We start from the raw sequence: 22,438 nt of genomic DNA on the forward strand, positions 1-22,438 counted from the left end.
TTAAGACATTATCACACCACTATTTCAGCATCATAAGTTATACATTTCTGTTTTGTATTTTTTTCTTTTCTTTCTACACTGAATTCAAAATATGCATGGGGTAATAATGATGATTAATTTTAAGCGCTTTGAAACGCTGTATTGAGCGCTATATAAATGTAATTTATTATTATTATTAATGATAATAATATATAATTAACTGATAAGTATCAATTAATTGCATGATAGTAGACATTCGTTGCAGGGATCAAAATTAACTTGATTATATGTGTAATGGTAATCTATTGACTAGCTATACTTTCAGTTATAGCTACAAAATATTTACTTATAGTTAATTACTGATGGGATAACTTCCTGCAGTATATTCTCATGTGTCAAACATCTACACAGTTACTTTCGGTTCCGTTTACTCAGAAACACTTACGGTTTTTCTCAGTCCATTTATCTTCCTATTTTTTATATTATTATTCTTATTATTATCCGAAACATAAGATAACTGTCGGTTTTTGATCAGTTTAGACATATAATTTACAATTAGTTCTATTTTTACAGTTATTTTCAGGTATACTTGTGTTACTTATTTATCATATTTATTACTTTTATCAGTTATACGGTTACTGTCGCTTTATGATCGGTTGCTTATTCCCCCCCCCCCTTCCCCCGCCACCCCTTCCCAATTCGATTTGCGAACACCATCAGGTATTTATGTTTTCTGTTATCTGACTTCGTTTCTTCACAATTATTGCAAATTTCCGATCTGCTATATAAGTGAAAGTATATAGATATATCAATATAATTTCACTTACTTTTAGGTTTTCTTAAATGGCGTTGTCGGTTATTTCTTAAAGGTATCTCAGTTTGGTTTATAACTTAACGCAGTTACTGTTGGTTTCTTGTAAGCTAGGCGCTCTTTAAAACACACATAACAGCCCAAAACGGATTTCAAGTTAGTTTTCACCTTTTTGATATGTAGTTATATGCAGGTAGATATGAGCCTGGGGGGGGGGGGGCACTGGGGGCACGTGCTCCCCATTTTTTCCAAAATAACAATTGTGCCCTACTGGTAAATAAAATGTGCCCCTTTGATGAAGAACTGTCTTTTGGATATCTTAAGCCAGTTTGTTAATTTTAATATTTTATTTGAATTATTCACGTGCACCATACTAGTATTAATAGCGTACTGACACGTCGTATATATTTAAGTGATATGGCCGGTGTGTATCGGTTTTATATGCATAACGAGTGGTGGTTTTGGAATGAGAATGATGTTGTGCCCCCCCCCCCCACTTTTTGGAAGCTTCCTACCCCCTGGTTATATTGGTGTGGGTCATAAACAGAAAATCGTCAGTTTTATTTTTTTGTAGTTTTTAGCAGTGACGTGCACAGGCATTTATAGGGGTTGTGGGCGGTGGGGGATTTTCCTCGACTGTTTTTTGGAAGGGGCACGAACCTTTATGGACGTGCTGTAAGCGGGTCAAAAATATTTCGATATGAGGGCTGTGACTGTGAGGTCGTTGGGATGCGGCTCCCTTGTTATTGCTCTGGGAATCCTCCCCATAAAATAATAAATAAAAGATAACACTTTAAATGGTGCATTTTGCTGAGGCATATTTTAAACTATACATTAGGTATAAAACTAGGTCTAAACGCAAGGTTGTGCTAATATACACTTTGAATTTTTAATAATTCTCTGACGATTGAGGAGCCCCTCTCCACCCCCCCCCCCCCCCGCCACACACACCCTTTGCGCACGCCACTGGTATCTAGTTGATGGTTTGAAAGTCACTGTAAATGTTAGGGATGTATTTTTAGCCGTACATGACATTTCATGATAAGCACATTCTTTTCCCGTTCAAGACGTATCACCCCATAGCCAATAAAACTTGTAACGTTTTACGAAGGTACAAATAAAAGCAACTTCTAAGAGTGTGCAGAGTGCATGTATATATACGGCTTAAAGTCAACATTGTCACCCTTGCCTAAGCGTTCAAATACTAAGACAGACTTCCGTTATTAATATTTCAATTTATGATAGGTTTCATATTTAATTTTGTGGAATGGCATTGACAAACCAACACGAACGAGAAGTACACTTTTACGGACTGATACTTTCATTGTATACTATGCAAACAGAACTTGGCTGAATGAATCGAGAGAGGAAGTTTTTATTACGTGGGTAATGAAATTATTCAGATAGAAAGAAGAAGAAGTTAGAAAGTCCTTATTATTTATTTTGTCTAAATTCCTACTATTAGTCATGATAGGCGTGAATAATACCGTGTACCGATTTAAACCTGTTTGCCGACTGGGAATCGTACGGCTCTTATATAGTCCGACCTTGCCGACACTCTATAAATTTCCCAATTCTAAATTCCAGACGGGGGTGGGTATGGACGGTTTGGAGAGGTAAGGTGAGGTAACGATAGTGAGAGTGAAGGGGGAGGGGAGGGGGGGGGGGAGAAAGTTAAGGAGTAAGGACAGGGTGGTGAAATGTGTGAGGTAAACTTACAAGCTAAACGTATAAAGACAATTAAAGCAGAAATTCATATTTCATTACTGTTCTACGTATATGAGATGATTCATGACTATAGCATCAATGATTTTTTTTTTTAAGAAATTGAAGGAGAGGGGAGGGAGGGAGGGAGGGAGGGGGGTGTGGTGGGGTTAGTAAAATGTGAAGAAGATGGGAACATTTAAGACCACCACCGAATGACATGCATGTTAAGTCCCCAGTTCCCAATCTCCCCACACATACATATTCAGATACACTCCTGTGCCCCTCTGAAATAATGTCAGTGCAGACTTTGCCGGCGCAGTATACCCCCTCCCCCACCCTCCCCACACACACACATATTCAGATACACTCCAGTGCGCCTCTGAAATAATGTCAGTGCAGACTTTCTTTGCCGGCGGTTAAACTAATTTCACCATTTGTCAGACTAAACGACAGTGATCATTTAGTGAGGGGGCTATAAATTAACTACCAGCTATTACTAGTAACTATGTACGTGGTTATTGCTGACGGTAGATAACTCCTGTATTTGTAACGACTTTATTATTGAGATTGGAAATTTAGCTCATCTATATTCAACACTGCAGTTCATTATTACAGATATATACCACAATTAGAACAGTAAAAGTCGCTAAAAAGTTTACTGGAAAATATTCCGGAATTGACCGACTGAAGTGACTTTTTTTGGCATTGCTTCAGTCTGTATAATCCTGTCTGATGCTAGGATGTTTAAGAAGATGGTCTAAAAAGCTGGAGGATTGGTGATTTAAGGTATTTGAGAATATTTTTGGGGTGAAACGAAAGATTCAGTACCGAGAGCTTGCAGATGGGTTGGGTAGCACTTTGCAAAACTTTGACCTCTAATAACTCAAAATCTAAACGTGTATGGTGGCCAAGATATTGAATGTACTATCTGATAGCCCCATGCCATCAGCTTGATATATGGTTGGTAGGACATGTCAGTTGAAAACTTCTATCTATGCTCTAGCGGAATTGGAAAGTAACGGATATAATTTGTAAGTCGAAGCAATATTATTAATTGCGGTACGATACCTATAATAATGACGACCATGGTAATATGCCACTGGGACAGTTTGCTCTTCAATAGGGGGATGGGATGGGAGGGGAGGAGGAGGGGAGGGAGCGAAGGGAGAGGAGGTCCATAACATACCACGAAAAGCATTGTTCCATTCCTCAGTATACGTATGCAGATTTTTGGTTTGCTCTATCAAGGTTCTCAAGGTAGGCCCAGGTCCATAGCTAATTAATTCTGAGTTGAAGGGGGCACCAACAAGTTAAGGAGAGGCACCAACAATTTATGAAGGGGCACAATAATCATGTCCTGTCACTTGTGAATTTTTGTGGACACATCATGGTGGCATTCGTACTGATAGTATGGGGATGGGGGGGGCGGGTGGGGGGGGCAGTTTGAATATCATGTTCTAATATCAGATAAGCGTTAAGAACTGTTCATACTGTCGGTATGAGTGTTTTCAAGCATGATATGTGAGGAAAGTACTGAGTGTTATTATCATTAGAAAATGTGTCCCCAAACTGGTCTTAGCTGGCAAATGTGACAGAGATCATGAATATTCAAACATGTCACACGTGACTACCAAAACACGCCGTATGCAGCACAGGCTACACCGACGAGTATGACAGCATTGATTAGATTGATCTTGCTCCACATGGGATCTTCATTGATTGACGTCATGAGTTTGGTATCTTCTGGTGTACTACTCTCTTCCGTGGTGTATCCACAGAACCAGTATACCGCCCTCTTCCATGTGGGTTTGGGATCTGAAGACGAAGACAGGGTACAAGGCAATAGTTAACTTAGGGATATTCCAGTGATTGTTAAAGATGATTGCTTACTAAAAACTGTTGGAAATTTTCTGAATTTTTTGGTTGGAAACCACATCTTTCATAACACATGTGTATAACGAAGATATTGATATTTTTTCAAATTGGTGATATGTTTCGAAGGCATCTGGCAATAACAACGAAAGTGGCGTCGTCCCCGAAATTGAGTTGAAAATGATTTTAAATTTCTTCGTAACATTTAACTCACTTATTCCCAGAGAAAACTAATGTTTCTACCAAAAAAGAAAAAGAAAAATATGAAGAAAAGGAAGAAAGAAGCATTTTGATGATCTCTTTAATATAGAGAACCTTGACAGCCAAGCAAAACATTCAATAATGTTATATCAGGTTTCAAGCTTCAAAAGCGTGAATCAGAGCAGGAGTTATTCTCTTCACATCTTAATTTCATTAATTTACTCACCATCATTCAATTCGTCATGTTCTTCGATGTTGGTATCCTCGACGTTACCATTACCACCAGACGAGGTGCCGCCTTTCGTTACGTCTACGTCAGCATCTGCCTCATAAGAGACACTTTGGCCTCGCGTGAAGAATGTCTTACCGATTACCTAAACGAGAAAAAAAGAAGAAAAATAATAACTCTCTTGCTCTGTTAAATGACCGATAATAACAAGAAAATTCAACAAACTGATTAACTTTTCCAATTCCTTTGCATGTTTTATGAAAGAAAGGTTGCTCATGTAACCTCATCCCTTCCCCCATCACCCATTCCCCCATCTCTTCTTTTTGTAGTAAGCTGCGTGTAACTCAGCCACTGCCAATTCCTACCCCCCCCCCGAATCTATACCCGACAGCCTGAATACCTCATTGCACCGACGAGACTTGATATGCCCCCGACAACTATGAAAATTTTGCCGCCAAACTGTAAGACTTTCTCGACAGCTATATCGTCACTCTGATGAGACGGGATATCATTCCTGATGGTGATATTGTGTAACGCACCGATCGAAACAGTTGTATTTGTCCAACACGTATAGATGAAAGTTACACTTGACAGCAAATTGGGACCAAAACGTCAACTTACATGGATGTTTCATTTTTATTAATTTTGGCTCACAGCTCAGAAATTTCAGCGTTTACTATTTCACTTCAGTTTCTGACATATCTTCTAGAGCCAGCCTATACTCTTGCAAACCATCTTGTAATATGAGCACGTGGTTGCTAAGAAAGCATGTACACGTACGTGTCTTAAAGAAAGCATGAAGCGCGCAGGAAGCGTACATGTGGTGGCTATATGAGCCTCATATCCCATTCGTGTGTACCTTTGTAAGGGCATTTATTGTCCTCGGATACTTCACCATATGTCAGTGAAATAAGGTCGAAGGGACAGAGCCACGTGGAAAAGTGTTTGGACACTTTGTACAATGTTCAGCAAGTACAACGTACTTCGGCTCAGTACAGAAACACTACACTACTATAGCCTTTACTATAGCCTACCGCAATAAGTGGCACATCACTATAATTATATACTGGTCAATTAAATATGTTAAGGCGGAGTGTATAGCCTAGTGGTTAACGCCGGCGTCTCCCAGTCATGAGATCCCCGGTTGGATTCCCCGCCGACAGCAATGTGTGTCGTCTGGCAAGGGTGTTGTTCAATAACAACTTCCTGACATGGACGTTAAATGGATGTGTGCCGAGAGATTGGCTTCGGTCAGCTTGCGAGTCTACAAGCCTCCATGGCTTCTTTCGCGAGTTCCTGCTTGCGGGAAGATCACATATACATACATACATACATGTTCTGTGTTCCAACTGATTGAAATATCGTCTCACCTTTTCGTAAGGTAAAGCTTCCGTGAGGAGACTTACTGCTATGGTTACCACGAAGCAGACCAGAGCGATCAAGCAATTAAAATACAGATAATGTATGCCCAGGATGGATAAATTTGGTCTCGTGTCGTCTTCACCACATGCAGGCTCAGGGTAAACTATATCTAGGATCAACCGTAGTACTGCTAGCGCGGTACCACAGATAATTCCCCAAAATGCACCCTGAAATATAGACAGACGGAAATGATGGCAGAAAATAGTAAAAGATAAACATATAAAACTGGAGCACACTCACTGGTCTTGCATCTAACGATGTGTTAGTGAGACTATAGAAAGTGTAGCTTGAGGTGAGTGGGGTGGGAAGGTGTGGGGGAAGGGGTACGTATTTTACTTCCACAGGTTTGTAAAGATCCTCAATGAATGATGTACACCTTTTGTTAATGAGACCTAGTACCCAGTTTGCCATTGTTGTAATTTGTTGACGATATCTTTGTGGTTTTCCCCCTTTATATGTCCCACTGCCCCTCGAAGTTTTTGCTCTCCACCCCCCCCCCCCCCGTCAAGACTGAACCTGAATATGATAGTTAATATATAACTATCTTGACAAAATATAAATAACAACTGAACAAACAAACTGTTCTTACCTTCTCATTGGTTCTTTTCCAAGCCAATCCCATAACGAAACAGACAAATATGGGCGGAGCAAAGTAGGATTGTACGGACTGAATGTAGACAAAGAGCTGACCACTCTGAGCAGCCTCAACGATAGGTATCCAAAGAATACTAACACCTACCAACACTACAACGAATAATCTGCAAATAAAATACCCCCCAAAAGAGAGACACCAACTAATTAAAACCAAACGAACGAACAATATGCATATAATTATGAAATCAATCAGACCAATTTAAAGGAAAAGAAAAGTCTACAATGAATGGGGGGGGGGTAGAGGGATGGACATGGGGGAGGGGAGAGTACTGACTAATAAAATTGCAATGAAAGTAACGTTATCTTGAAGAATAAAATCACCTTCCCACGATCATCAATTCCTTGTTTGATGCCGTGCGTCGTACGCGTCTCCAGATATCCATAGTAAAGATAGTGCTACCGCTGTTGAATATGGAAGTCAAAGAACTCATCAGAGCGGCCATCATTGCAGCTAACATCAAACCTCTTAAACCTATACACAGAGAGTGAAAAGTTGAAGAGAGAGAGGTGGAGGAGATTTGGTGTATCGATAACAAGCTAACGTGCCTGAATAGAGCAAACAAGCCTTTAAAGGTGTTATGTCGTTCTCAGCGGAATCCAACAATATTGTACTATGCCGGATTTTGCGTGACGTCACAGCTTTCTCTTTTCTGAGGCTCGATTCAGAGTCAATATTAGTTAAAGCATGTACAGTAAAACCCTCAAAACAATAAAGTAACGATGACAACTAATTACGGACACAACGTGTCTGGCATCATCGTTTTAACAATATATACTGCTGATTCAGCAATATAAAACTGCCGAGTCCTCATCTTTAAGTCATTTTGAAAAGATTGATTTTGAAGTTAAATGTGTTGAGAACAGAAAGAACATGGAAAATGACACCATTTTGTGTTGCTTGAAATCTCTATTGTTTTTTCATTTTAAAAACTGACTCGGACCCTCCCTGTTTAATTTCCTGTGCTCTTGAAAGCTGAAAACATACACCCCACCGTAACGTTTGTAAATAGATTCATAGTAATGCTAAGGAAGGATTAACTCTCTCCTGTATTATTTTTTTATGGTCGCAAGGCAGTCATGTCAGTTCTGTTATTAGCGTCTTCCGAAATTTGCCATTATAGGTCTATCGTGTTTTAAAGGAAATTGTCGCTGTTATGATGAAAGTCTCCAAAATGTACACAATATCATACTATATATCGATCAAAAATCGCTCTTGCTTCAATCAAATTTTTCTAACTCGGCCAATAAAGTCAGTGCGAAAGCATCACGAACCAGAGTGGGCTTGTCAGAGTCATTTTGCGATCTCTTTTATTCGGCACGTCGGCGTCTTATACAGGTCATAATAACTTAAAGGGCGTGAAGACTCGCGCACAAAGAAACGTCTCATGCCGGTAATCTGACCTAGTTTCAAATGAGGTGTAACAGAAGTGTTAGAAACCACCATCGATCTCAGAAAATACACACACAGTTTGCTACCGTCGGTAATTAGACACTAGTGTACAATCAATACATACAGCTGCGGTCAATACCCACAGCACAGTACAAACGATACATGCAGCGATGGACATCTCAGGTCCAGCTAAAGATAACAAGGTATCACGTTTCATTACTGTCTGCATTTTGTAGCGACACGAACAAAATGTCACTTGCAAGCAACAGAAAGTTAACTTTTTCGATGGCCGCACGCGGTTCGGGGCGAGTCTTCAATGCCTTTAATTACTGTATATTCAATTTCACAACCTGAATACAAAATGACACCACTCCATGAAAACGACATGACCGTCCAGAAACACAAACTTGTTAAGCTTCTTTAAGATAATTACAATCTTCGTGAAAAATGTATAAACCGACTACAAAAAAAAACAAAGATTAATGTGGAACATGAATACCTTACCAGACGGCATCAACTCCAGAATCAGTTTTGGGTAAGCAATATTCGAACATCCAGCAGGGTTATCGCAAGCAGCTTCACAAGCTTCTGCGCTTACGCAGGCGACCTCGTCTGTTTTACGAGAAAAGAAAACGAGTAATTAATCATTAATAAAGAGACAAAAGGCTATAGAGTATAAAAATGGCGACCCAGGATTTCTCGGAAGAGCGTCTCGTATATCTAAAATATCCGTAAAAGGTAAGAGTAAAGCATGCTAAATATTTCTACAATGTACCTTGTTTTGAAAGTAGAAAAAGTTTGCACTTAATCCTTAGTGACGAAAAAAAAAGGGGTTTGAAATTGTCCAGATTTTGAAAACGTATATAATTGCAACAATACATATTTATTTGTGCGGGTGAGGGGTGAGGGATGGGTGGAGGGGGTGGTATATCTTCCCTTCTTTTAAAAATTGTTTGTGTTGCAAGCATTGAATAGAAAAAAAATACGTTTATAATATAATGCACTGACCAGGAAATAGAGCACGGCTGACCATGCCAGGAAGTACAATCAGGAAAAAAGGCGACATTTTCAGCCAACCACCAAGAACAGTCGCTCCCTTGGCGTGGTCCATATTCTTAGCAGAGAGGGCGCGCTGTACAATCACCTGTAGGAGGAAATAATTGATAAGTTCGGCATTGTATCGGTCAATATCCCTGTCATAATCCTCTCTTAAATTTCATGCCAGGATGGCCTACTTGAACTTTTTAGTTGCCTTGGCATGAAAGATTGCGTTTACAAAGAAAAAAAAAATACCGAGGATAATATTTTGTTTGGCAAACCGCCACCCACATTCATGGAAATGTAAACATTCTGTGTTCAAATGCTATAAGGCAGATTAAAAAATAAATAAATTGATAGACAGATATATATACACACAGACAGATACACAGACACGGATGGATGGATGGATGGATGGATGGATGGATGGATGGATGGATGGATGGATGGATGGATGGATGGATGGATGGATGGATGGATGGATGGATGGATGGATGGATGGATGGATGGATGGATGGATCGATGGATCGATGGATCGATGGATCGATGGAAACAAGAAAAGAATCCGAAACAAAATGTTGATCAGAATTTGATATTACCTGGTCAGTACACCAATACCACGTGCCGATTATTGTTATTCCAAGAAGAGTGCCAGGCCACGGTTGGTCCGAGTCTATAGGATCGCGCATAATATGGAAAGCGTCCTCTCTCGGTAAACCGCATGAATCGTTTACAAATCCCGCGGCAGACGTTAAATATCGAAGATAAAGTTCGTTGAATCCGCCAATTTCTACGAAACCTACAAAAAAAAAACAAAAAAAAAAAAATAAGAGAAGAAAACTGATTGGATAGAATAAAAAAAAAATGATATAGTATCAGTATTATCGATAGATAGTCAGATTTTTAACTAAGGTTGAGTGGAGTCTCTAATCTCGTTGTACGTTAATTGTTAATTAAAAACTATATAAACACTAATCTTTTCATCAACATTGAGTAAGATCCGTCCAGCGTTTCACACCAAACATGTGAATGTTATCAAACGTTTTTTTCTTCTTTTTCATTAACTAAACTAAGTACTACTCTCATTTCGAAGCACAACAACCAATTATGGCTACCCAGTTAGTATCAGTGGCGGAGAAACAGGGGGGTTGGGGGGTTTTAACCCCCCCACTTTTTGAAGAGGGGGGGGGGGTTGGCCCACACAATCAACCCCCCTAGTTTTTGCCAGTAATGTTCTGTTATAGCCTAAGTTATGTGCTCCAAATGGCTTAATAAATCAAATTATTAAATTTGAAATTGTTAAAGTCATTTCAACCTTTTACCTGGTAGGCTACATCAACAATTAACGACCGAAAACCGAGTTAGAATTGACCCACACATTATTTCTAGCCCCTTTCCCCCACCTTGCGCATTGGAACTTGTAGCTCATAGCGCTAACTTCACCCCACAACAGACATACACAAAATAACGTTTTGTTGCTGTTGAATAGCTTTGGAATTGTATACACTTGCCAACTTCAACGAGGTGAAGGAAGGAAAAGAAAAAGAAGAAAGAGAGAAAAGGATGGAGTAGAAAATACAGCAAGAAAACGGGAAGAGAAAGAGGAACAGTGACAAAATTATTCAAATTTGTAAAGCAAACAGCAGATATCACATCATATAAGTGAGCATGAAAATGGCGTTCCACGATAAACAGCCTCCAAACCATGGGCGCAGATCCTGGTGAGGACAGCGGGACGCGTCCCCACCAACTTTTTCAGTAGTGGGGACATGATATATCGTGTCCCCACCAATTTGTCTTGACCAATAGCTGCATTTCAAGTTCCCCTGTATTGAATTTTGGCGCAGTTTGATCCAGCATTGTGCAAATGACATGCAGCAGTTCTCATTTTATTGTATTTTATCCACAGTTGTTAAATATAGGACGGAAATCGCATTTGCAGCAGTCTATATTTGTTTTCTGGGAGAGGACCCCAGACCCATCGTATATACAAAAGTCTACTTGGATTATTTGTCCCCTGATTTTCTTTCTGCAGACGCCCATGTATTTCTCCAAACTAAATTTCTAAGCCATGAGATCTAAAACTTAAGGAGGTTTAGGAGCATCATTAGGTCTGGGAAGTGTTATTTCCGGCGATCTGGGAGGTATATTTGCCCAAAAAATCGTACGCTACGCGCGAACCCATGGTCGCGCTCCGCTTAGATAGTGTCATAGAACAGACACGCGTCCCCACCATTATTCAAGACTGATCTGCGCCCATGCTCAAAACTGACGATGTGTGCAGTGTTCGGTTTCGGAAATATCTGGAATATTTTTATTTCCTTCAACGAAATTTTTTAGTAGCCGTCTGAATTTTCGAAAATTCCCTAACCTACATTCTTCATCATTCTTCATCATACTCGTGCAATTTTGACCCGTCTGTTAGGGTTTGAAGGAGGTTTTTCTATATCGGTTGTCCATAGATGCAACATTGTGGGTATGTTTTGAAGTGAATTTATTCACGAGAATTGTGAATTTTCAAATTCTGAACAGTGGGGCTGACGGATATTGTGGGCCGCGATGAAGAATCACCTACAAAAGCAATGATCCACAGGATATGTGATGAAGTCGAACATGATGTGTGACTGGTGACAATCTTCAAAAAGGTTATAGATGAGAAAAAAAGTATTTGGAAGAAACTTGGTTCTCAGGCAAAAGTGTACATATGGTTGGTCAGTTTCAAGCCCGAGAAGTGCCATTTCCGGTGATCTGGGGGTACCAAAACCAGAAATTTGCTTGTACGCTGCGCGCCAACCAGCGGTGGCGCTCCGCTTAGATATTAATACGCGCCCCCCGGGTTAGAAAATCCTGCATACGCCCCTGGTTAAATGCAGCTTTTCAAGGCCTGGGCAGTGTCATTTACTGCAATCTGGGAGGCAATATTTGCCAAACAATTCTTGTGCACTTCGCGCCAACTTATGGTGGCGCTCCACTTAGATAGTGAGCCAGCAGTTATGACTTTTTATTTCATCAATGGCCTGCAACCCCCCCACTTCTGACAAGAAATCTCCGCCACTGGTTAGTATACACCTTTTATGAAAAAGTCACCATCAGAAGAAACCTGGACACGAAAACCAAACAACCTGTTTCCGCTCTCGACCCCAGTCCCCTTACATCGAGACTGTGACTGCGTGATCATCGACATTTGTGTATTACGTCACCCATAGAAAGGGACTCGTACACTGCACCTGATCTTAGCGAAAGGCTCGTTAGTACATAATGTCTCTCCATGAAGCATCCATGTGAACACCATATATATATTTTTACTTCCTTTTAAATTATAAAGACAGATTTTATAATAGGAAACACTCGTGGACCCTTTTCTGCGCTCTATATTCAATTCTCTGTCACTGGTGAACTCGTGACGTCATTGTCGAAATGTGATCAGAGCTCGAGAGGGCGCTCTATAACCTGCTTTATCGGAGTCGTACAGTTTTCATACAGCTCTGTGCTTTTTCTTTCTACTTGACCCTTGAATATACACACCTGTACCATCGTAGCGTATACGTAACCATTATTAGACCAATGACGTAGTAGCTATTTGTTGATTCATTCATCATGACTCATTTGCATACGGACATAGAAGTAACAGAAATCAGTGGTACTTACTCAGAATCATAAGAATGACGCCTCCAATCATCATAACAATGGTTTGCAAGGTATCTGTGTAAATCACCGCAGCGAGGCCGCCTGTAACGAGAAGTGATATATGCAAAGTAACTCCTGTACTAGTGCGGTATACATGCATAGCACATCTATGATGTGTCTTCTAGTCGAAGCCTATAGCTTTTCACCAATGTGTCTGTATTTGTGTATGTGTGTTCGTGGCAGGAGGGGAAAGGGGGCGGGCGGGGAGGAGGAGGAGGAGAAGGGGAGGCTATTTCTTTGGTCACCACATTGTAAAGACAAACCAAGTACACTCCATCAAAGGGTCGTAACAAATCTAAAATACGATCATTGTTTTTTACAAGAATAATGACAGACGTTAGAAGGGTGGTCTACCACATAGCTTTCAAAACGTTTCCAAACACTGCCTGTTGACTACTGCAGTTGCTTCGCCATTCCTTACCATGCAGTGAGAGAAACTGAAGAAAAACCCTTTCCGTTCCATATTTCCGTTATCGGGGAAAACGTTTGGGCTACAACACCTTTACTTTGTATAACAAACATAATAACTTCTATTTTAGCCAATTTATACGTCGGACAATTAAGAAGTAACAGTATGTATGAGATGTATGTTTGAGTATGTATGAGTATGAGATTTATACGAGTATGGGTATGAGATTCATACGTCGGACAATTAAGAAATAACAGTATGTATGAGATGTATGTATAAGTATGTATGAGTATGAGATTTATACGAGTATGAGTATGAGATTCATACGTCGGACAATTAAGAAGTAACAGTATTATGAGAGATGTATGTTTGAGTATGTATGAGTATGAGATTTATACGAGTATGAGTATGAGATTCATACGTCGGACAATTAAGAAGTAACAGTATGTATGATGAGCATGTATGAGTATGAGTATGTATGAGAGACAGTGTCCTTAGTGTAGCTATACACGGTAATTATCGTTCATCAATTCTACATACACTAATAATATTTTAATAACATTTTACCAAAATCGATCCGACGTAATATGTAACTCAAACATGAAATATAGCTCTTCTAAACTTAACAATGCTTTGACAACAAAGATTTCCGTTGTTAATTAGTTTGTATATTTTTTTTATATATTAAAATACTGTATAGAATCATGCAATCTGTTTAAAAGTTCTCTTGCATGAGTGGAATCATGAGTATACCTAATATAGGAATATTTCACGCATGTTAAACAGACATGCGAAGAATATATAGTCATCGTCACCTGTTATTGTGTAGATAGCGGTGACCCCGAGCAAAATAAAAATAGCGGCAAATGTATTGGAACCAAATGTCTGTTGGATAAATACTGCCCCTGCGAAGATATCCACCTGCAGGGGAAATAGGAGACAAACAACACAATATGACAATATTTAATGTCACAAACCACTCGGTATTATGAATATGCTAAACTCTTACAGCTAAAGTCGCCACTTTGTTTCTGTTAAGATTTTCAGAAGGTATACTAAAATCGGTTACTCTTTTGAGAGATGAAATTGGTGGCGTCATCATAAGTCCAAAAATTAGATGGGAGGGCGAAAAGGATAATTTTCTTTCATGGGTTGGGCGAATGGGGGGGGGGCACGGAGAGGAGAACAGCGAGGATTTAGGGAAGGAAATATGGTAGAAAGGGAAGGGAGGGATAAAGAGGGGAAAGGGTAGATGGCAAAGAGGAGATGGAGGGGAGGGAAAGGGGGGGGGGGATGAAAGGGAAAGTACACTAACCGGAAGCTATCATCACGTTATTTTTCATTAATGTAGAAAGAAAAATACATGATTTTTATCTGTTGAATCATCATTTGGCAAAATGAATGTGTTTAATATACACTCACAGATATCTTGGTAAAGATGTACAGAAAGAGAGCTAAGACGGACATGAATATCCTTAACCTCTGACCTCCGAAACGAACTCGAAGATACTCTGGCATCGTATAGACCTGTAAAAGTGAGACAAAACATAAATGTTTTTATGTACCAGGGGCGGAAAAGGGAGGGAGTGTGGTAAATGGAACCCTGTGGAATATATGAGTGTGACTTAATAATCTAAGGGACTTCATGTTTATGTACCAGGGGGTGGAGAAAGGGACGGAGGGAGGGAGTGTGGTAAATGGAACCCTGCGGAGCTTATGGGTGTGACTTAATTATCCAAGGGTTCACGTTTATGTACCAGGGGGTGGAGAAAGGGAGACCTCCATATACATACTGATACCAAGTTTGCCTTGAAGGGGGGAGGATGGGGAGGGGGCGGGGAGGATGGGGAGAGAGGGAGAAGAATCAATATTATACATGCAAAGATTAAATTCAAGAATCCAAAACAAAGAGAAGCTTACCCCTGAAGAAATGTAAACAGGGACGAATATCCAACCAAGGGTAACAATAGCGAACACTGCCTGTAAGTAAAATAAAAAATATATATATATATATAGCAACATAATAATGATAATACATCTTGTTTCATTCATAATTGCGAACCTACATAAATTTTTTAAATGAAATTATTATATTAATTAATCTAAACTTCCGATAACTTGATAATATTGCTTGGTGTTTCGTTTTCTTTTGGATCATTTGAGTATTACTATGACAAAAAATATTCTGATGATTGAGAGGGAATCTCAATAATATAGTTATATTTAGGGTCGTCAGCAGGGTTATAGCCACGCCGGCCGGCGGCGGCCGGTGGTAACCGCCACTCACGCCTGCCGGCCGGCATTGGAAGTGAATAAACAGTCCACCGGCCGGCACAAAAAAAATAGTAAAATGCTTGTGAAATACAACAAAAGTAACAAATTTATCTTTCCCTTGCCGTCAAACATGATAATAACGTCACCTTTTTCTGTTATTTACCAACTGTAAATCTGAAAAGTAGCAAAAATCACCCTTAAGCGGGCCCCTGGACCCCCGGCCGTGAGATGCGAGAGCTTCGCTCGCTACGCTCGCTACGCTTCGCAAATTTATTTAACCAGCACTCACAATCTCCTAGCTATAACCCTGGTCGTCAGTATTCTAATGAAATATGCTAAAAATATCTTGCGCACCATATATACTCCAATTTTACTGCTTGTGTAACCAAATTTTTATACAAGTTCAATTTAATAGTAGAAAGTGTTTGGAAATTATTTTAAAAATTCACGAAACTCCATTAAAGCACTTTTAAACAAAACTTTGAGCATTTTTTTATTCTCTTGCTAAAAAGTTACAACAGAGAATAAGTCTAAATGATTAAACGATTAAACGTAATATTTAACTTGATATTTTCCTTCATCGACATAACCAAATGTTTATAATTATGACAATTAAAACATACTCTAAATTTAATCATGAATCATTTATAAATACTTATTTTAATAATCAGCAGTTAATGCTTGCTATATACCATAATTTCGTATGCTCCAACAGCTACTCCCGAGGCGGCACCAGTCCCTGCAAGTCCGATGAAATGACCCGTCCCAATGTTACTGGCGAATAGCGAGGCACCAACCTGTCAAAAGACATAATATGACGTAAACCTGTACATTAAAAATGTTTGGTTGCATTTTGGTAGTATAATACCTCTCAGTGGCGTAGGAAGTTACTTTTGAGTGGGGGGGCTGAAGACTGATGGCCGGCCTGGGGGAGGGGTCTAAGGGGAGGGGGTGCCCCCCTTCCCTTTGGATTTTTTGCATTTCCAGGTGGCCTCAGATGCAATTTGGTGCAATATAGCACACTTCAACACCCACTCCATTTTGTAAACTAAATTTTGTATTTTCACCTGGCCTTAGATGCAATTTGGTGCTCCAAATGAGATTTTTTTCTCATTTGGAAATGAAAAAGGGTTTTTTTGACTTGCGAAGTGGGGGGGGGGGGCGGAATGATACTTCCGCCCCTCCACATTTTTCACTGGGGGGCTGGGGCCCCCCCCAGCCCCCCGGTTCCTACGCCCTTGATTATTACCTCTATCACCAAATACAGTTAAAGAAAAAAGTATAATTTTTGTTCGTAGCTTCCTTCAATTAATTTTACAGCTTGATACTAAAACTCTTAAAATATTTATCAGACAACTTAAACATACCCTAGACAGGACTATTCGCAAAGTAATATGTGGGTAAACCTAAAAATTATGTTGAGGCACTAACAAAAGTTTAGTCTGTCGCTGAATATTACCAGATGTTGGATATTTTATCAATGCAATTTTTTTTGGTTAAAATATCCTATAAATAGTAGCTCAGCAATTAGGTAATAAATAAATATACAAAAATCTGGTTCAATAATATCAAAACAAAAAATTAGGACATTACGAGACTTAAAATACATCTTCATAATTTAAAGGGAATTATATACTTACAGGCCACCATAACATAGAACGACCAGCGAGGAAGTAACCTTTAGTGTTACTACGATTCGTATTGTACATGGACTAGAAATGGAATTTAAAAACAAAATTAAATCATAAACAGAAATAACATCAAGGATAGAAGACAGTAATGTTAGATTTACTTTCGTTTAAAAACTGTCATATATGTCCAGGTTGCATATACCTAATTTGACATGCTTCCATGTATTCAAGACACGTGAACTTGAACAATGTAAGTTGAATCGTTCACTCATACCAGATCCATATAGGGAGTGGAAGGGGGGGGGGGGGCGTAACAAGCAGTGTTGTCCGGGTGGCGTAGGCTGAATTACTCTTATTTTTTATGTCGCTCTACTAATAACAAGAATGTTCATATGTATTGAAGTTAGTCCACGCGACACCATTATGTGCACGGACCTGTGTCCAAATGTACAACACACACGCACAATATACTTGTTATAAGTAGTGCAAACAATGCTATGCATTTTATTATGAACAGCGGTAGGCCTACATCATCCAATTGACTTAGTGATATCGACCTAGAAGGCAGTTACTATGGCGATTCTACAAGCAACCCATATGCACATGTGCGCGTATCTTCATTTTGACATATTTTGACCATTTGTGATCCGTAATGTTATACCCAGTCGAACGCATACACTGCACAGACCTTAGTGCAGCGGTGCAGTATCCACGTAGGCGGTAGGCCTTACACAATCAGTGAGTGATGGAAATATGTAAGCCATATTGTACCTTGCATGGATCTTTATGCGGCGAAGCAGATAATATAGAATTAAACCATGTCATATGCGGGCATGTAACCCCAGAGCAAACGTTAGTGTGACTACTGACTAATACGTTACTTACTAATTTTGAGTCATACATACTCATAGGGGTGGGGGAGGGGAAGGGGTGGGTTTGGTCCATCAAGTTTTTGAAATGAGTGATGACATACGTAACAACGTAGGCATATTCCTTAGTATACCCATCTTGAATGATTCGTGCTTATAATCACCTTTGTTCATTCAACTTATATTCTGCGTTTTTTGTAATATAGTCCTACACTACGAAACCAATTCACCCTAAGTATCAACATGCACACTACTCTTTAAATCTGTTTGCTTTGCAAACTCTGTAACACATGATGGAACGATGATTCGCACTCAATGCCCGTCACTGGATAAATTGAATCAGTGAAATATGTATCGCCTAACCGTCGAGTTTAAGGTCAAGTTACAAATAAATATCCCGCCCGCGAGGGGCCAAAGGTAAAAAAACACTTATTTATCACTCTGTCAAGAGAAACCCACGTCAGACGTTTCTGTAGGCCGAAACAGATATAACAATTACATAGGCTATACTCGTGGATTCTCCTACCATTCTCCTACACCGGTTCGTTACAAGATTCGACCCTTTGAACTACAGAAATTTAAACCGTCAATGTGGATTTTGGAAGTTTCGCGATGAAATACAGATCCGCAATTATTTCCATATATTGGTGTTAACGGGAGAAAGAACGCCGGTATTTTAGATGGATAGAGCTGTACACGACAAATCCACACCTTAAAGAATCATATCTCGAGGGGACTGAGGGGGTGGGGGTGGAGAGGGGAGTAGAAGAACCCCCAGAAAAGATTGACATTTTAGTCGTAAAAATAGTGCATTCTGAGGTTACATTTTGGCTATAATTTTCTACATGCATTGCGGGTGTGTTATTAACTACTTTTATTTGCTTATAATGTGGGGTTGAAAACGGGGAAGTGTGTACACCCCTTGGCTCCGCACCAGCTATAATCTCATTTACTGTACAAAGAAGTCAAACACTGTAGAGTAGCCTATACACTATGTGCTTGATGCATATAAACATGTGCCGACATTTCAGAATGAACTTGAATTCAAACCATTTTGATAACTCAACAATAAAGACGTTGTGAAAACAGCATCCGAAAGTTAACCTTTTGATTAGATTTAAGTTTAATGTATAATACTAGCCCCAAGGCGGCTATGTATATTTTCTCTTCGTTTTTCATTTGGTTTCGTTTTAACTTAGCGCTTACACATAATGTCTATTGGTACTAAAACTGTCTACTGAGTTCAGAAAGGAACAATGCAAAGAAAATCATGTCGACATTTAATATTTTCGAGAAAAAAAAACAAGGTTTTCTTTAAGGTAAGCCTATGTGAATTTGAAGACTTTGGGAATTCCGATTTTCTTTTGGAGGGGAGGCAGTGGCGGAGCTAGGGGTATTGGTCAGGAGGGGCGAGAATGGTCTGTAGGGGCGCTTTCGACACTATCTAAGCGGAGCGCCACCACTGGTTGGCGCGTAGGGTACAGAAAATTTAGAAAGTAAAGATACTCCCTAGATCGCCGGAAATGACCCTTTCCGGGCCTGGCTAATTTGCAAAAAAACAAAGAATAAATAGGTGTCATCGCCAAATTACACCAACAAAATGTGACAAATGTCAATAAGTAGATGAGAGCGCAATAAAAAAGTCATTAATCTAGAATAAGTAAAAAGTGGTAAAGAGCTGAAAAGGGCGCCAGCAGTCCATTTGAGTCCGTAAGGGGGGGGGGGGCATCCGCCCCCTGACTGTATGGACGCTCCACCACTGAGGGGAGGGATGGGGGTGGGGGAGAAGAAGTGGTTGGGATAGGGAGTGGGAACGCTCCACTGATTCTTACCCATAATCCAACTAGAACGACGACAACGAAGTACAGAATAATGACGACAATGTCGAATGAAGTCAGACCGTCGTACGCCATCTTGGATTTAGTCCTAAACAGAAAACACAAGAAGAATGTTAAGCTCATCAAACATAATTATTCTCACACAAAGTTGCGTGACTATGTGCGGACATGTATTACAAAAAGGCCGATCTTATATCAACATACATGGCATGTTAAGAACTTAATGTATAGGCCTATATCCTATTATAAAAGCGAGCCAACGGCGTGTTCGCTTCCAATTTTACTACAAAATTTACAATGGAAGTGTTGGCTTGTCGGTGAGGTGGCACCTTGCTGACTTTAAATACTATTAGTACGGAACAAATGGCATTTCCAAGTACTGATTGATACGCAAATGTAGGTTAACCTTTTCATATAAACTTCAGGTGCTGAAGTCAATGCTTAAGTTAAACACAATATTAAGTACAAATGCATACGTAGCCTAGCAGGGACCTAAACCAATTGGCGTCTTTCATGAAAAGTTCCGTTTCAACTTAGTTGGAAAACAAAGAACGAAGAAAATACGAATATTCCACATCAAAAAGCTACGAAGACACTTACCCACTTGACTCAAACGCAGATCAGCAAAGGAATTTTCGATGTGACTGAGGTTCAAGGCACCACACGGTTTATATATGCGATACACCCCTTTATCGAAGTGTCCAAAAAGCAACTTGTAAATAAAAGCCCAGTATAGTTGTCACTTACTGCACAGGAGAACTAAAAACCCCGGCTCTAAAAACCTCTCTTGATTTGCTCCAACGAAATAACGGTGAATTGAATCCTAACAAATTGCTTTGAGAAATCTTTTAGAATTTGTCCGATCAAATTTGACAGTTTTTCCTTACTCCTCAGGGTCTTGTTATTATCATACAGAGAGTTAGTTGCAGAATCTGGAATTCCGTTCGTTTCATAATTACGATCACTGGATAAGATGTTAACCCCCGCGGAAGTTTTGTGTGTTCCAATGCAAACTGTGGGTCAAAGTTGTATCCAGGGGCGGCAATAGTGGTCATACGCAACCGGTATATGTATACTATTATTAAAGGCAACTGTACAGTAGAGAATGGAGAATCACTGGAATGACAACACATGTTATTTGTACGTAATGATTTTATCGCTGTTTAACGTAAGGATAACCGAACCATAAAACCCCTTTTTATGACAACCGTCTACAATCGATTATAAACGAGCTTTAAGAACAGTGTGGTCTGCATACAAATGATGCTTATCTGTAACGGTGATGAGATTGATCTGTGCAGTGTATGTCGGTGTATAAGGTTTTTTTTTTCCTGTGTTGATATAGTAGTTTGATACATGCATTGTTTAGATCAGGCCTACAGAAGTTGGAACAGAATTAAAGGGTGTGAAGACTCGCGCACAAAGAAACGTCTAATGCCGGTAATCTGACCTAGTTTCGAATGAGAAGTAACAGAAGTGTAAGACACCACCATCGATCCCAGAAAATACACACACAGCTTGCTACCGTCGGTAATTTGACACTAGTGTACAGTCAGTACATACAGCTGCGGTCAATACTCACAGCACAGTGTATAAACGATACAGCGATGGACATTTCAGGTCCAGCTAAAGATAACAAGGTATCACGTTTCATTACTGTTTGCATTTTGTAGCGACACGAACAAAACTCAATTGCAACAGAAAGTTAACTTTTTCAGATGGCCGCACGCGGTTTGGGGCGAGTCTTCAATGCCTCTAAGTGTTCATATGCCTCACCCCAGTAAAAAGGAAACATGATGCTGTAGATATATCCAGGTTTTCAAAAATATTCATCTTTAAATTCCTCGGATTTTCTGGTGTGTTTAACTTATTTAAGAAAAAAAGAATATAAGCAAATTTTATAGATAAACATTATCTAGACATAGGCAATTATTATTATGGAAATGTCTCTTGACCTGATGAAACTTGATAATAAATTAATGTTCCGTAAAAATAGGCTATTTGAGTTATATATATATATATATATATATATATATATATATATATATATATATATAACACTTAATATATTTATATAATCTATATAACATTTATGCTTCGCATACCTCTCCTATGCATTTTTAATGTGATCTCAGTTACCATTCGTGTATAGTTTTCATGGTGAGTGTAAATATCATAGACCCGATTCTTGGATGCAAAGTAGGTCTACGATAATAACCCAACTTGCTGCATATGATATAAACATGTTGTTAGTCCATGAATCATTACTAAATTTTGACATTGCTTTTTTGATAATTAAGTTTGTTGTTGGTTTATTTGTATACGTGTTGCCTTGTTGACGCAATAAATCAACAATAAATTGTCCTCATGCGTTGATGAGCTGTCCACACACTGCCCGACTGAAGTAAACAGCAAAAAAAAAAAAAA

The 22,438-nt window shown here is 39.4% G+C and overlaps 1 protein-coding gene across 2 annotated transcripts; it reads right to left on the minus strand.

Annotated features, from left to right (window-relative positions):
- Nucleotides 1-1,273: 1,273 nt before the first annotated feature.
- On the minus strand, nt 1,274-21,184 carry LOC139962795 (sodium/glucose cotransporter 4-like). Of its 2 annotated transcripts, XM_071963129.1 has the most exons (16): nt 20,612-21,184; nt 20,006-20,099; nt 17,314-17,385; nt 16,366-16,470; nt 15,320-15,379; nt 14,822-14,926; nt 14,215-14,320; nt 12,952-13,032; nt 9,903-10,102; nt 9,274-9,409; nt 8,770-8,877; nt 7,197-7,347; nt 6,811-6,979; nt 6,170-6,388; nt 4,797-4,944; nt 1,274-4,312 (listed from the first exon to the last, which is right to left on the minus strand). In XM_071963129.1, exons 2-16 carry the CDS (start codon nt 20,084-20,086, stop codon nt 4,125-4,127), a joined length of 1,929 nt encoding a protein of 642 aa, XP_071819230.1. In that variant the 5' UTR covers nt 20,087-20,099; nt 20,612-21,184; the 3' UTR covers nt 1,274-4,124. The 2 variants fall into 2 exon arrangements, with proteins under 2 accessions (XP_071819230.1, XP_071819229.1); XM_071963128.1 differs by lacking the exon at nt 20,612-21,184 and having other exon boundaries at nt 20,006-20,537.
- Nucleotides 21,185-22,438: the final 1,254 nt, after the last annotated feature.

This window comes from Apostichopus japonicus, chromosome 21 (genome assembly GCF_037975245.1).
Source record: "Apostichopus japonicus isolate 1M-3 chromosome 21, ASM3797524v1, whole genome shotgun sequence".
Taxonomy (NCBI): Eukaryota; Metazoa; Echinodermata; class Holothuroidea; order Aspidochirotida; family Stichopodidae; genus Apostichopus; species Apostichopus japonicus.

Bases quoted from the DNA above. Each gene is read 5' to 3' on its own strand.
- LOC139962795 (XM_071963128.1), bottom strand. From the start codon at position 20,134: ATGAGCTTAACATTCTTCTTGTGTTTTCTGTTTAGGACTAAATCCAAG. The intron at 7,348-8,769 runs GTAAGGTATTCA...CTCTGTGTATAG, and splicing joins TCTGGAGTTGATGCCGTCTG to GTTTAAGAGGTTTGATGTTA. The intron at 6,980-7,196 runs GTGATTTTATTC...TTTTATTTGCAG, and splicing joins GAATTGATGATCGTGGGAAG to ATTATTCGTTGTAGTGTTGG.